The 14,662-nt window shown below is 39.4% G+C and overlaps 1 protein-coding gene across 1 annotated transcript in view; it reads right to left on the bottom strand.

The window, feature by feature from the left end:
• The window catches only part of LOC148815874 (uncharacterized), a 63,776-nt gene extending 51,692 nt beyond the window's left edge, over positions 1 to 12,084 (bottom strand). Inside the window, exons 1-2 of the mRNA XM_088904720.1 lie at positions 11,990 to 12,084; positions 10,269 to 10,442 (exon numbers count right to left, since the gene is read on the bottom strand). Coding sequence (XP_088760846.1) covers positions 10,269 to 10,442; positions 11,990 to 12,084 — 269 coding nt within the window. The remainder of the gene's footprint in view (positions 1 to 10,268; positions 10,443 to 11,989) is intronic.
• Positions 12,085 to 14,662: the final 2,578 nt, after the last annotated feature.

Below are 14,662 nucleotides of genomic sequence, written 5' to 3' on the forward strand. Positions count from 1 at the left end.
TGCACATAAAACGTAAGATGTGGACTTTCCCGCTAAAAGTGAGTTAACGAAAAAAAAAGTGGAAAAATTAAACTCTTAACTAGCAGCAGTCAGTCTTCACAAGGCCTAATACAAGAGGGAAAGCAGCAATCATTGCATCATTCTGTACAGATGCAGCCATTCAAAACAAGCGGGGTATGCTGCAGTACAACCCTGTGGGCGTGTTGCTGTATGTCGCAGTATTCCGCAGTATACCGTATGCAAATTAGATTATGTTAATAGTATCTGGAATCACCTTGTGAAAGCGGCAGGTGGAGCTAATAAAGCTTAACCTCTCCTGTACAGCATTTGAGCTGCTCCACATTTTTTGTAACCGTCTTTGTAAACGAAATACAATATGGAATCGCATATCTAAAGAAATTAATAACAATATAATTATATTCATGTACTGTTGCACAAACAGTAGTAAAAAACTTTCCATTGATATGTGTACTTCTGTTTCAGTGTTTGGTGCATACCTGTGTCTGTGGCATGATGGTTTAAGTGACTGACTTTATATTTCTAAATATTACAACATGTTCGAAGCTAAGTCGTTTATTAATAACAACGAATAATTTCCAACTGCTACTGATATTATAACTGACTAAATATTATCAACACAATATTGAATTTTTTGGTCTTTCTAAATATCACAAAGCGTTCAAAGTGAGTTTAGTGATTACCATTAATACTTAAGCTCGTTATCACAGTAAAAGAAACTCATACTTTTCAGAATCTAATTATTTAAGCAATAAGGCACGAGAGGCCATGCTATATCATGGATATAGTCACAGTTAAAAGGTGTTATTAGGCCCGACGCGATGCAGAGGGCCGGCAAGCCTTTTAACTGTAACTATATCCACGATATAGCACAGGCCTTGAGTGCCTTATTGCTTTTATTAAACGGTCCCCAAATATGCGATTGCTGTTTAGAATTAATTTTTTTTTAAAAAATTTATTTAACACGAAAATCAAGCTGTTTACGTTCCTTGTTTTTTGTTTATTTCTTTAGCACATTTATTTGAACATTTCCATCGATTGTACAAGCACTGAAAAACTGTCCAATCCCTAGCTCATCCGGGATTTTCTTTTTCGCTGTGGCGCTGGTCTGTGTCTTCTAGGATATAACACCAGCAATTTGCAATATGGAATCATGTACCTAAAGAAATTAATAATGATATTAACTTAAGAATCTAAATATATGTATCCATATAGCTGGTAGTATTACTGTATTCCACTTTTTTTAAACTTGTTTTGTTAACACCTGAATCGCAGCGGGTGAGAGAAAAAAAATGGATTCCGATTTTTGTAATGTTCTGTAGCTCAAATCCTGCTTAACTAAAAATTAGACACAAGAAGAGTATTATAGGACAATGTTGTGGGCTCTGGCGGAATTTCACTGAAAACTGAAGAGTTATAGAGGAGACATGTTGTGTATCGCCTCTTTTTACACTTGTAAAAAAAAGCATAACAATGTTAATGCGACACGGAAGATTCCCCCCCCGGCTCAGCAATCTTAGGAAGAACAATTAATAAAATGGATGTTTTGGCTCTTCAGTGGATGTTTTGACTTTGGCTTGTTCACATATCTCCCCTTTTTATAAAACAACATGGTTGAAAACTGTTCTAGGGCCACTGTTGTTTCATCAGTGAAAAGTACATCATGAAATGCCTCTTCCTGTTCAATCCATTGAAAAAAAAAAAGGAGCATAAAGCGTCTGATGGTCATAAATGATATTAATTTTGGAACAGCATCAGAGATATATTTTTTAACTGCACTGCATCGGAGAGAATCAGTATAGCTTCTGGGAAATACATTTTTCCTGCATCAAAGTTTAACTCGTTCAGAGCGCCCTACATTACAAACTCAAATCGTTTCATTTTGAGCTGAGAATTAATAACGCCAATGTAAACGTTGTATTTACAATTTGTTGATAATAAAAATGTTAAGTTCTCTAAAGCTTTCTCAGTCAAGTATGATAATTTACCTAGGGAGCTGTGTAAGCATGCGTAGGCAGCAAAAGACCAGCTAAACTGGGAAGAAAGTGCTTTCAGAGAAAATGTTTCAGGTGTGAAGAATACAGATCACCAGTTCAATTTCAGCATAAACCTGTCCCCACACACCCTGCCCCCACTGCGATTAGAATATACACAAAGCACTGAAATCTTTAGAGTAGATGATCAGGTGTTTCGCAGACGTAGGCATAGTTTAATACAGGTGGGTAGCCGCGTACAGCCAGATGCTGTACAATGTATCGTGTTGATTTCCCGTTTCTTTTCATCTTAATTTTTGGTGTGAGAGAGTCTTTGTGATTTTGACCATAGTCCGTCTCCTTACCAAAGCTATAGGGCAGTAAGTTGTCTGTACCGACATGTGGTACAGATAAACGTGTACTATACTGATTAACTAATACTTGGGAAGAAACACTAATCTTTTTAGAACACAGACAACACAATATGCCAGGAAATGTGTTAGATGCATTAGCAAGTTAAAGCAATTCCATTGAAAAGCCGGGCGTGATAATTGTTTTCTTCCTTGATTTGCTGATCTGTAAGGCCGTTGGCGCAGTGAATTTGAATTCTGTCTTGCATTGTCAGATTGTGAAAAATAAACGTATTTTATGAAACACACGTTTGCGATTTTAATCAAGATGGGGGTAATGGGGTCTCTCTATTACACTCTCCTTTATAAAATTAACATGAAATAAAACAAACTAAATTATGGCCAGCAGCCATATCACCCTGCAACTCACAACTGGCAACCCACTGAAGATAAGCAGGTGTGAGTCTGGTCAGTACCTGGATGGGAGACCTCCTGGGAAAAACTAAGGTTGCTGCTGGAAGTGGTGTTAGTGGAGTCCATGTGCAGTCCATGTGGGTCCTAATGCCCCAGTATAGTGATGGAGACACTATACTGAAAACAGGCGCCGTCCTTCGGATGAGAGGTAAAACCAAGGTCCTGACTCTCTGTGGTCATTAAAAATCCCAGGGCGTTTCTCAAAAAGAGTAGGGGTGTAACCCCGGCGTCCTGGCCAAATTTCCCATTGGCCCTTACCAATCATGGCCTCCTAATAATCCCCATCTATAAAAAAATTGGCTTCATGTCTCTGCTCTCCTCCCCACTGATAGCTGGTGTGTGGTGAGCGTTCTGGCGCACTATGGCTGCTGCACATTGGTGGTGGAGGGGAGTCCCCATTACCTGTAAAGCGCTTTGAGTGTAGTGTCTAGAAAAGCGCTATATAAGTGTCAGCAATTATATTATTATTATTAAATATAAGATACAATCTACAGACATGTAAAAATATATCATAAAACATTTACATATACTGTTAAATTATTACTTTAAATGTATACTTTAAATTACTGTAAATATATTACTTTATTTTATATAGCACCTTTAAAAGTGGCATCTAAAAGCAATACAGGATTCTGGCTGTCAAATTCTGAACATATTGGAGATTGCTCAATGTGGATTTAAATAACCCAGTGGACAGGATGTGCATTTATTAATTCTATTGAAAAAAAGCCTTTCTTGATTTCTCTAGTTTCTAGTTCCTCTATGTTCCCTTTAAAATAAACTTTTATTCCACAATGCCGTGTACTACATGGCCAGTAGGCAAACTAAAGGGAAATTTCAGTAGCTGAGCATAAAAAGAAGAGAAGCATAAAGCGTGTGATGGTCATAAACAATATTAATTTAGGAACATAAACATATTATGTAAACTGTATATTGGTATGACGTAGTGAGTTGCGTGCAGTACGGGTGTGTACCTTGCACTTTGAATGGCTGCATCTGTATGTGCCACATCCTGGCTAAACACAAAAAGTCATTCAGGGATCAAAAAGTAATAACTGCTGAATAACCTGAATGTTGAGCTGCAGGGACAAAATAAAATGTCAACATGATCAGCAGAGTCTAAACATTAAAAAAAAATTACAAGTGTTCTGTAGTAAGCTTCTCAGTGCCAATGCTCACATTAAGGTAGGATATTCTTTTTTCTAAAATAGGGAAGATTACTTGTTCACTGTAGCATGAGTCACTTGCTTTTATTTGCCGTCATTTTAGTGATGGATATCCTTATTGTACTGATGTGTCCACAGTCTGTTTTCCCATATCAGAGCTTCAAATTCACACTGGTAGATCATGCTTGACTGGGAGAACCAAAAATGGTTGGGCACCCCTGAACTAGAGGATCACATACATGAAAAGGTCAATGATGGGGATTTAGAGAAGATAGTTCTTGTATAACCAACTTGTTTGCTATTTGAACAAGCAAAAGCAGTAATGAACACACAAAGCATACAGTGTATTTGCACTTTCAACATTTTTTAATAAAGTTAATCATTTATGTGGAATTCTCAAATCACAGGCAGAGAAGCATCAATTAAGAAATATTTAAAAAATAGAAAAAAAGAGCAGAGATAACATGAAGCAAACAGAGGTGATGTAATTATTGGAGTACCACAGGGATCTGTACTAAAACTCTCAGGTCCCGAATCTCTAACTCACTGACTCCACTGTCTTCTCTATCTGATCTCCTCTAAAATCATAATGTAGATCACTCACTGAGCCAAGCCCTTCTATCGCAGATTCCTGGACTCAACAAGCTTCACCTCTCACACACCGTCTGGCTGGTCCCTTTCAGGGAGATGACACCCTCTGCTCCTAATTACCAAAAGCAGCCTCCTGCTGTTCTCCTGATCTGGAGCCTCGTGCTCCCACATGACACTCACTGGTCCCCTCATGACCAGTCAGCGCTCGTCCTTCCAAGTCTGCCTCCAGCCTCTCACGTCTTCACTTGACGCCACTGGGCTGGGTCTCACACACACACACCTGTCTCCAGAGACTCACTCCCAAACTCAGACCTCTCACATTAACTATCCTGAGTCTCTCTTCATCACATCCCACTGCTGAGACTCAACACACTTTCTGTCAAAAAAACATACACAACCTCCTTGGTGCCTAACTCTCATGCCCCAGATTGTGTATTCACAGCTGATGGTACACCTCAAACCCGTGCCCAGTAGCCACTGTCTTTTGACCAGAGCTTTGCAGCCAGACAGACCTAACTCTCTCACCTGATACCCCTTATCATCTGGGGGAGGGTCCCTCTGTGGCACCTCAGATGCTGGCACATACACACTGACTCCAAACTCACTAAACACTCACACAGTGGGCTCCTGGACAGCCCTGATCACTAACACCAAAATAGGCGGCTGTCCCTTTAAGTGATTCAACCTTCCAACTCTGTAGGCTCTCCACCACAATCCCCTCCAGGATTTTCACTCTTCCTGGTCCCTTCTGTGATTTCCTTATTCTCCTTCGAGACTAAAGCTCTCCTTTCTCTCCCCTCATTGGGGTTCTTTCACTGTTCTATTCACAGTCTCCTCCCAGACTGTTCTTCTCACATTTCTTCCCCTTATCGGTTTGTAGCTGCACCCGTTAGTCTGTCTTCCCTGTCACAGACCTGTTCTTTCCTATCAGCTGTGGTTACCGAGGCAACAAGTCTATTGACAACTCTCTATTGACAACTCCGACTCCCTGTCAGACACACCCCGTTTATTTGTGAAAAACACCAGATGATTTTATTAACATCCATCTTTTACATCTTCTACACACTGTGGGAAAGTAATAAACAATGTAAACATAATGCTAGGATATATAGTCAAAAGTGTAATTATTCTGCGTCAAGGACGTCGGCAGGACAGTGTTGGAAAGTTAAATTTTACATCACCATAAACAACATATTCTGCAATTGGTATACAAAGTATTACACATGCAAGTGATCTCCCATATCCTCTAATTCCAGCAGCTGAATACTGTATGTCTTCACAGTAGTGAGAGGAGTATTTAGAAAAAGAACATATTAATGAGTCAGTGCTGTCCACGGGAATGGGAAACGACATGATGCTACTGGTAACTTTCATCAAGTTTTAGCAACCAAATTAAAACATAGCACAACAAACCCTATATCATAAGGAACAAGTCAATCTCTACCTTCAGGAGTGTGTTTTACATCCTAATCAGACAACATATAAGATAATTTTCCTGATGGTGCAGGAATAATGAACAGATACTTGAGTCCTTATTATAGTGGACATATTGTAACAAAAGCAATGACTTGTCCTAATGTCAAAACCCTGCATCCTTCCTATGAAACAATAATGAATTTTCCAAAAGCTCATCCCATGACTGAGACATCTGTCCTTTTTGCTGTGTCTCCAGTTTTTCATGGTTTGACAGAAACTGTGACAGATTGGCTGTGTGTTGCTGGTGAAACTCGCTGTAACTCAGTGAAATCTGACCATTAAGATTTTGCAGAGGTTGAAAACTGATAAAGATTATATTGTACATACTTGTCCTTAGTCTAATCCTGTGACTAGCTATTGTCTCACTTCAATGGAGATACCAAGAGCATCTCTCCATTGAGAAAGAAAAAATATTTCATGACACTTTATCACTTCCATTGCTTGGAAGAACAAAGACAGTGGCACGGAAGGATCAGAAAGAACAGAAAAAGAGAAGATTCTTGAAGTTTTGGAGGAGATTTACAAGAGTGACTGATCAGCTCTCCAGGCTCTCTCTCACGGTCTACATAGAAATACAATTTTAGCAAGTATTATCATCTGTGATGTATAGTAATGTGTTTAGACTTCCATATTACATTTCTATTTGAGAAATCTCAAAAAGCTAAGTCTTTTCCTTAGCTTTTCAAAGGCTGAGGTGTCCTTTTGTATACTTGTCAGTCTGATTGAGATCAAATAAACTGTGATGTTATCAGTGTGTTAGGAGTCTGGCAGCCCGATCTACAGGAGATAGCTAATACACAGTGTCAACAGTGGCACTGCCAGTAGCTCACTGATAATAATAATGGAAATTTTCATAATTTTGTTTCAATTTATTTTTTTATTTTGAAAGACTAAGAATATCCCTTATCTGTATAATTATGTTGTGGCAAATTAGTGTTCTGGCGCACTATGGCTGTCGTTGCATCATCCAGGTGGGGCTGCACATTGGTGGTGGTGGAGGGATCCCCATTACCTGTAAAGCGCTTTGAGTGGAGTGTCCAGAAAAGTGCTATTTAAGTGTAAGCAATTAATTTATTAAAATTAATTAATTAATCTGTATAAGTGAATTGAATCTAAGTTCATGTGAAGGGGAAAACAATCACAGGTCTCATTTGCTTCAACATGAGAAGTCTGCAGGAGGGTTAGCGAATTTCAAACTATAAAAAAAGTCTGGATACAGAAAAGGCACTTAAAAGAGTATTACAGCCTTTTTGTATTTGAAACTTATAGGGAATTGGGTTTTCATTATGGTTTTATTGATTGGCCACATGCAATGTAAAAAAAAACAGAAGCACAAGTGTAGGATAATCGTATTCCATCAGAGAGCTTTAATTCATAGAGGGGAACAAGGCTAGGAGATGCTTGTCACCACTGATTTATTCTCTCAGAGTATAAGATAACAGAAGGATACAGAGGGAGGTGATATAGCAGGAGAACACACAATCAGGCTCTTTATAGAGATGATGTTTTTATATACAGCAGAAATTCAACATCTTTTCCTGTTCTCATAGATGTAGTCACAGACTACAGCAACTTTTCAGAATAGGAATTAAACAAAGAAAATTCTGAAGCAATGTTATTGGGGAATCTATATCCGTGGAGATAAAAAATACATTCAATTTATGATAGGACTGGGATAAGAGTAAATGTTATTGCAGATTAAATTGCAGTACCCAGAAACCTAGAAAACATTAAAATGTAACTAAAAGGTGGTAGAAAATCAGCTGAAGCAAGACTTCAATAGATGGAAATTGATGCCTCTCTGGCTCTCGGGAAGGACTGAGACAACAAGATTGAATGTACTTCCAGGATTTCTGTCTTGACCTTCCTTATGCCTCTCAATGACCACTGCTAAAACATCTATTTCATGTGGTTTAAAGTCAGGGACCAATGCTAATTCTCTCAATCTCTCAAAAAGACTATTCCTTTCTACAGTATATTTTTTTCATAATACTCTTTTTCTTCTATGCGATTACTGTATTAAAATTGCTTAAATTATTTATTTTCACAATGCGTCGAGTTAAATTAAGTATAAAACAAGGTTTCAAGTGAGATGAATACCTCTTCACCATTTTGCTGGGGAGCTGTTGCTCAGGTAGTTGAAGCTTTAAGCTGAGCTCCACAGAAATAGGACTGTAGATAAATAATAATAATTGCTTACACTTATATAGCACTTTTCTGGACACTTCACTCAAAGCGCTTTACAGGTAATGGGGACTCCTCTCCACCAACACCAATGTGAAGCATCCACCTGGATGATGCAACATCAGCCATAGTGCACCAGAACACTCACCACACATCAGCTATCAGTGGGGAGAAGAGCAGTGCAATGAAGCCTATTCATAGATGGGGGTTATTAGGAGGCCATGATTGGTAAGGGCCAATGGGTAATTTGGCCAGGAAACCAGGGTTACATCCCTACTCTTTTCGAGAAACGCCCAGGGATTTTTAATGACCACAGAGAGTCAGGACCTCCATTTTACATCTCATCCGAAGGACGGTGCCTGTTTACAGTATAGTGTCCCCATCACTATACTGGGGGAGTAGGACCCACATGGACTGCAGGGTGAGCACCCCCCGCTAGCCCCACTAACACCTCTTCCAGCAGCAACCTTAGTTTTTCCCAGAAGGTCTCCCATCCAGGCACTGACCAGGCTCACACCTGCTTAGCTTCAGTGGATTGCCATTTGTGAATTGCAGAGTGATATGGCTGCCGAGGAGTAGGGATAGATTTGGGAGAGTTTGAGTGGTGTAGGTTTTACCTGAGATTTTCTTCCCTGCCAAATAAAATTAGAGAAATTTGACTTTATCTGACATTACAGGGATAAGTTTATACTATCACTTAATTGACAAAGAAGGCAGTGTGGCATTTGAACACCATCAATATCACTTTTATTAATCAGTTACCCAATTCAAGGTCACAGTTACCCAGAGCCTGTCCCAAGAAGCACTGGACACAAGGCAGGATTGAACCCTGGACAGGATGCCAGTCTATCAAAGAGCACACACTCATACCACACTCATACTCATACAGCTTTCCCAGAAGTCTATTAACCTGTCAGCATGTTTGTGGACTGTGGGAGAAAACTGGAACACTACACAAACATGGGGAGAACATACAAACTCCATACAGATAGCACCCCAGGTCTGGAATTGAACCCAGGGCCCCAGTGTGATATCTCCTGCAATGAGCTGATGGAAGCAGTAACCTGGAGACTGCATCCAGGTGCAGGCTCTACTGGACGCAAGCAGGGCAGGCAGGAGAAAGTGAAAGCAGAGACGCTATTGAAAAGGCAGGGGTTGAGTTGAGAGGAACTGATTAAAGCACCAGGGAGAGTCTGAAAGAGAGTGGTTTAAAATGCAGGGTTAAAATTCAAAGCTGAGAAGAAGTAATTGAGAATCTAAAGAGATGAACACATTGATCACAGAATGAAATCACAGAATGAATGCAAGAGTTAATATTACCATTCAAATGAGAAAAAGGACGTTGGCACTTCCATAGCAATTGAAGAATTTAAAACCATTAAAATCTTTATAAATCCAGCAGTTCACATTAATGGACAGAGTACAAGTAAAAAGTTCATATTCAATATTGGAAAAAAGACAAACTGCAATCCAAATATGATAAATTTAGGAGCACAAACTGTTGGAAGAATGGAACACCAGGCATATCATAAACATTTTTGGTATGAAAATAAACTGGCGAAAGAGTCTTGAAGACAAACAGGGACAAACACCAGATGAACGGCCTTCAGAGGCAGAAAGATACTTGTTTAGAACTGTCAGAACTGCAGCCATGAAATAAATCACTAAAAACTGGTTAAAGCTGAACAGACCTTGTGTTCAAATGAAGAAGGACTCTATGAATGAAATCTCATAGACAATGTTACCCACAGAATTCTAAATCAACAACAAAATAAACATATGTGTAAAAAGATGGGCAAAGTGGGAAAGTTTGCATGTCGAGTCTCTCAGTAATAAGATATTAACAAAGAAGCCAGAGACAAGAACTTGTATAAAGTTGCGTAGGAGTTTTTTTGTCTTTCTAGATGCCCTCTTTCTTTCTTGTTTTGTACTTCCTAGATGTTACTTTTTGATGCATGTGAAAAAGTGAATGTTGTGCGTTTCAGAATATCTACATAAAACAATAAAAAACAAAGAAATCACCAGTGTTCACTTACCACAGTGTTGTTAATTTACAGTTGGGATCCCTCAGAGCTGCAGACAGCAGTTTCACTCCTGAATACCCCAGGTTATTGTCACTCAGATACAGTTCTGTCAGACTGGAGTGTTGAGACTGCAGAGCAGAGGCCAGATCTTCACAACATCTCTCTGTTAGTTTACATCTCTCCATCCTGTAGACAACAAGACAGGAGCACAGCTGAACATCTGCACAGCTCATCCACATCTTTCTGCCCAAGTCTTCACTCCAACACCCAGCTCAGCAGTAATATACAACATCATGTCATTATCCATCTCAGAGTGAGAGTACTCTAGAGTACAGTTTTACTAGAGGAATTCAAGAGAAATCCTGCTCTTCACCAACCCCTCAAACACTCTCCGCTACAGACCCTCCACCTGAGACTGTGTTTATCCTGCTGTTGTAGAAGAGGAGTTGGACCCGGCCCAGCAGAAAGTGCACTGGGTACAAATCTCTTCTTATTGACATAACTCACCCTCAACACAACAGCAGGGCTGCTGAAGGCCAGACTAAGGTTAGAGAAGAGACTCAACATGGGAGTCAGACAGGAGCAGGTGCTATAGCAGTGAAAGTGTGCCTGTTTCTCAGCATAGAAGTGTAACCATAACCAGAAGTATAACATTAAATTCATACAGTATATAATACATGGGATCACCTAGGTTCTTGATGTAGCCGATGTTGTGGCCCACTTCAGTCAATTGCGCAAAAAATGAAACTTCTAATTTGGAAACAGCCATCAATTTGTGACTACATTAGACATTTCAGAAATTTCAGCTGTAATTCTACCAGTGATCACAAGATGACTTCACAACGTTTGTGTACAAAGTTTTATCTTTTACTGTGCAGGATATTACAATGAACAAATAACCTCTAAATAATTACCTTTTTTTGAAATTGAAACTTCAAAAACACATATAGACCATGTTACACTGTGAAATTTCTCAAACTTAACATCATATTTTGTAGTAGCTGTAGGTTATCCTGACCTGAAGATCCAAGGTCATTTGACCTGGGAACCAAATCTGTTAGTTATCCACCTACTGAACTCTTGTTATTCTTGTTGTAAGCAAGGAGACTGTACTGCCCTTTGCAAAGTTGTTGTAAACTATTCTTTAAATTACAGTAAACAGTGTTGGTTCCTTAAAGTGTGCTTATTGAAAGTTACAACATATAAAACTTACTGTTAGAGCAACAACAAAAAAAAAAAAATACTATAAAAAGGAATGCACTGAGTCTCTTAAACCAAAAAAAAAAATCGTTGGTGAGCTTGTTGAGAGGAGAGATGAATTCCCCAAATGTAATGATTTCACTTAAATGTTTTTCAATTTTTTGGAAGAAATGGTTTGTTAATACAGTATGGTAAAGGAAAATTCAGAAAAAAGAGTTTTGTCCACCGTAAGGCAATACAATAGATTGAGGCCTGAGTACAATAAATCAAACGGTCTGGTAAGAATAATCTGTATCCTGTGTCCACTGTTCTCAGCTGTAAATCATCAGGTTCACTCACAGCCTCTGATGAGAGAAACCCGCTGCCTCTTCACTGCGATCCGCAGAGCCCAAGTGTTTTGAGAATGAATGTGAATGCCTCGTACTATGTTCAACTACCCAGACATTTTTCCAATCCTAATCTAGTCCCTTCTTTTTCTCTCTTTTCCTAATAATCTTTCCCCTTTTCCTCCTGTCTATTGAATTTAAACTCACCCCACTCCGAGCTCACTAGTCGATCCATATACTCCGGATCTTTCCATAGTGCTGTCATGATACTTGCTCTCCAGGTTTTTACTCTCGGGACACATAGTCTCAGACCCCCTCCAGTTCAATGAGCACAGTACATGTGTAACAAGGTTGAACTACAATATAACTTGCATTTCACCTGAACATGTTTACATTAACATTATATTCACATACTGTACTAAAACAACAAAAACACACATTAAAACTACATAAATTCACACAGGGCTGCAGAAGGAACAGACAGACTCTGCTGGATCCAAAACAGACACAAACTACTTGACAACAATGGTAGCGCACAAGACTCCCCACTGTGGGTTGTCAGCCTTTTAGTGAGGTGAGACAATGCGGGGTATTGGGGAGTGCGCAGTCCAATAGTTTACTATCTGATATCTCCAAAGAAGATAAAGTGCCGGTGTAAAATCAATAAGTGGGTGAGGTAATCGTTTAAATATTTTAGGAGTGAGCCATAAAGCACGGTTGAGAAAAAAAAACATTTTTTCTCTAGTTAGAGGAAAAAATTGTGCGCCTCAGGGTATGGAGCTTTCAGCGAGGCTCTATGAGGCACCATTTAGTCAATCAAATGAGCATTTAATACAGGTCTCTCAATTAGGGACATTAGAGGTTCAGAAGTGAAAATTATTTTCATGGAGCTGTCAGGAAAGAAAGTTAGAGGGCTGTAATTGCTGGTATTTAGGGCCCTCTAGTGGTGATCAGCAATAGCACATTAATTCTTCCCTGCGGTGTCACAAAGATAAATCTGTACAGGCTTTCCCAGGCAGGCTGTTTCCCTACACAATTCAATTCAGTTTTATTTGGGCATTGTCACAAAGCTGCTTTATAGATTTCCAGGCGTAAACATAAGTTTCCAGGGAAACAGATGACGACAGACATCAATGCACAGCTTGTTCAGAGCTTTCCCCTCAGGTGTGTCCAGAGACCATTATTCTAAACTAAGAGACTACTACAGGTTCCAGCAGGCCAGGAAAAAAAGAAGGCACATCAGGGACATCACATCAGATCCTACATTATCAGAAACTCACACGCATCTGATGTGAAGCAAGACTTCAACAGATGGATATCGATGCCTCTCTCATTCTTGAGAAGGATGAACACAGCAAGAATGAATGTACTTCCAGGATTTCTGTCTTGTTCCATACCTTCCTAATGCCCCTCAATGACCATTGCTAAAACGTCTGTTTTATACGGTTTAAAGTCAGGGTCCCATGCTATTTCTCTCAACCCCTCAAAATGACTACCTTTCTATAGTTTTATAGTTTTATATAGAACTATTTTCTAAGTGATTAATGTATTTAAATTGTAGAATTTATTTTTATAATGCTTTGAGTTATATTAGATGTAAAACATAATAATGTTTTAAGTGAGATGACTACCATTTTGCTGGGGAGCTGTCACTCAGGTAGTTGAAGCTTTAAGGTGAGCTGCACAGAAGTAAGACTGTAGATTTGGGAGATTTTGAGTGCTGTAGGATTTACCTGAGGTTTTCTTCCCTCCCAAATAAATCTAGACTGAAGTTTGCCCAGAAATTTGACTTTATCTGTCATTACAGGGATATGTTTATACTGTCAGCTAATTGACAAAGTGGTAGTGCAGCATTTGAACACCATCAACATCACTTTTAATAAACAATTTTCTTGTTCAGGGTCACAGTTACCCAGAGCCTGTGCCAGTGTTATGACCCCAAGTGTCTTGGGGTAAAGGGGTGTAACATTTAGGATGGTTTTGGATGCAGGTGGTTTCTGGTGAGGGACTTAGGAAGCATGACAACAAGTTTAGGTGCAAAAGTGATTTATTTTGAAGTAAATAAAGTGACAGGTTCGTAATAGGACACAGTAACACACAGGGAAAGGGAACTAGAGCGGTTCCAAAGAAAAGAAAATAACAAACAAAATGGAGCTGGCTAATAAAGTGAGGGAAAGCTGACCTATCTACCAAAACAAAACCCGAAAGACTCGGTCTTCGTCGTCTTCTAACACCCTAGCTTACCTTCACTATCTACCAAAAACCATACTAGACAAAAGGCACTCACCCGTCCTAAACTAGTGTTACTAGAAGAGACCAACTATGTGTGCAGAATGTACCCAACAATCTAAACTAACCCTATACACAAGTTCACACAAATACACAAGTGAACTACAACTGCCAATATGGGAAAATGAGAGTAGACAGAAGTAATAGGATACAAAAGAATCTTCAAGATCTATCCGAAAACACACACACACAAAGAGAAACGAACGAAAACGGAGAAGCGAAGCCAAAGCAAAACAAAAGCCTAGCAGAACTGAGGTCAAGCAAAAGGCCCCTACATTCAGAAAACCTCCAAATTATATACCGAATAAGCTGCGTTCTGGTTGGCCAAGAGTTGACTGAAGATGATGTAATACAGAAACAATGGTGTAATGATGGACCAATGGGGGAAGGAGAACAATTAAAGCCAGGAAGTGTGGAACATAGCACATGGACCACACACTGCAAAGTAACACCCAGGAAACACTGGACACAAGGCAGGATTGAACCCTGTACAGGATGCCAGTCTATCAAAGGGCACACACTCACACCAGTGCCAGCTTTCCCAGAAGTCAATTAACCTACCAGCATGTTTGTGGACTGTGGAAGAAAACT

The sequence above is a fragment of the Atractosteus spatula genome, chromosome 24 (genome assembly GCF_055471065.1).
Source record: "Atractosteus spatula isolate fAtrSpa1 chromosome 24, fAtrSpa1.hap1, whole genome shotgun sequence".
In the NCBI taxonomy this organism is placed as follows: Eukaryota; Metazoa; Chordata; class Actinopteri; order Semionotiformes; family Lepisosteidae; genus Atractosteus; species Atractosteus spatula.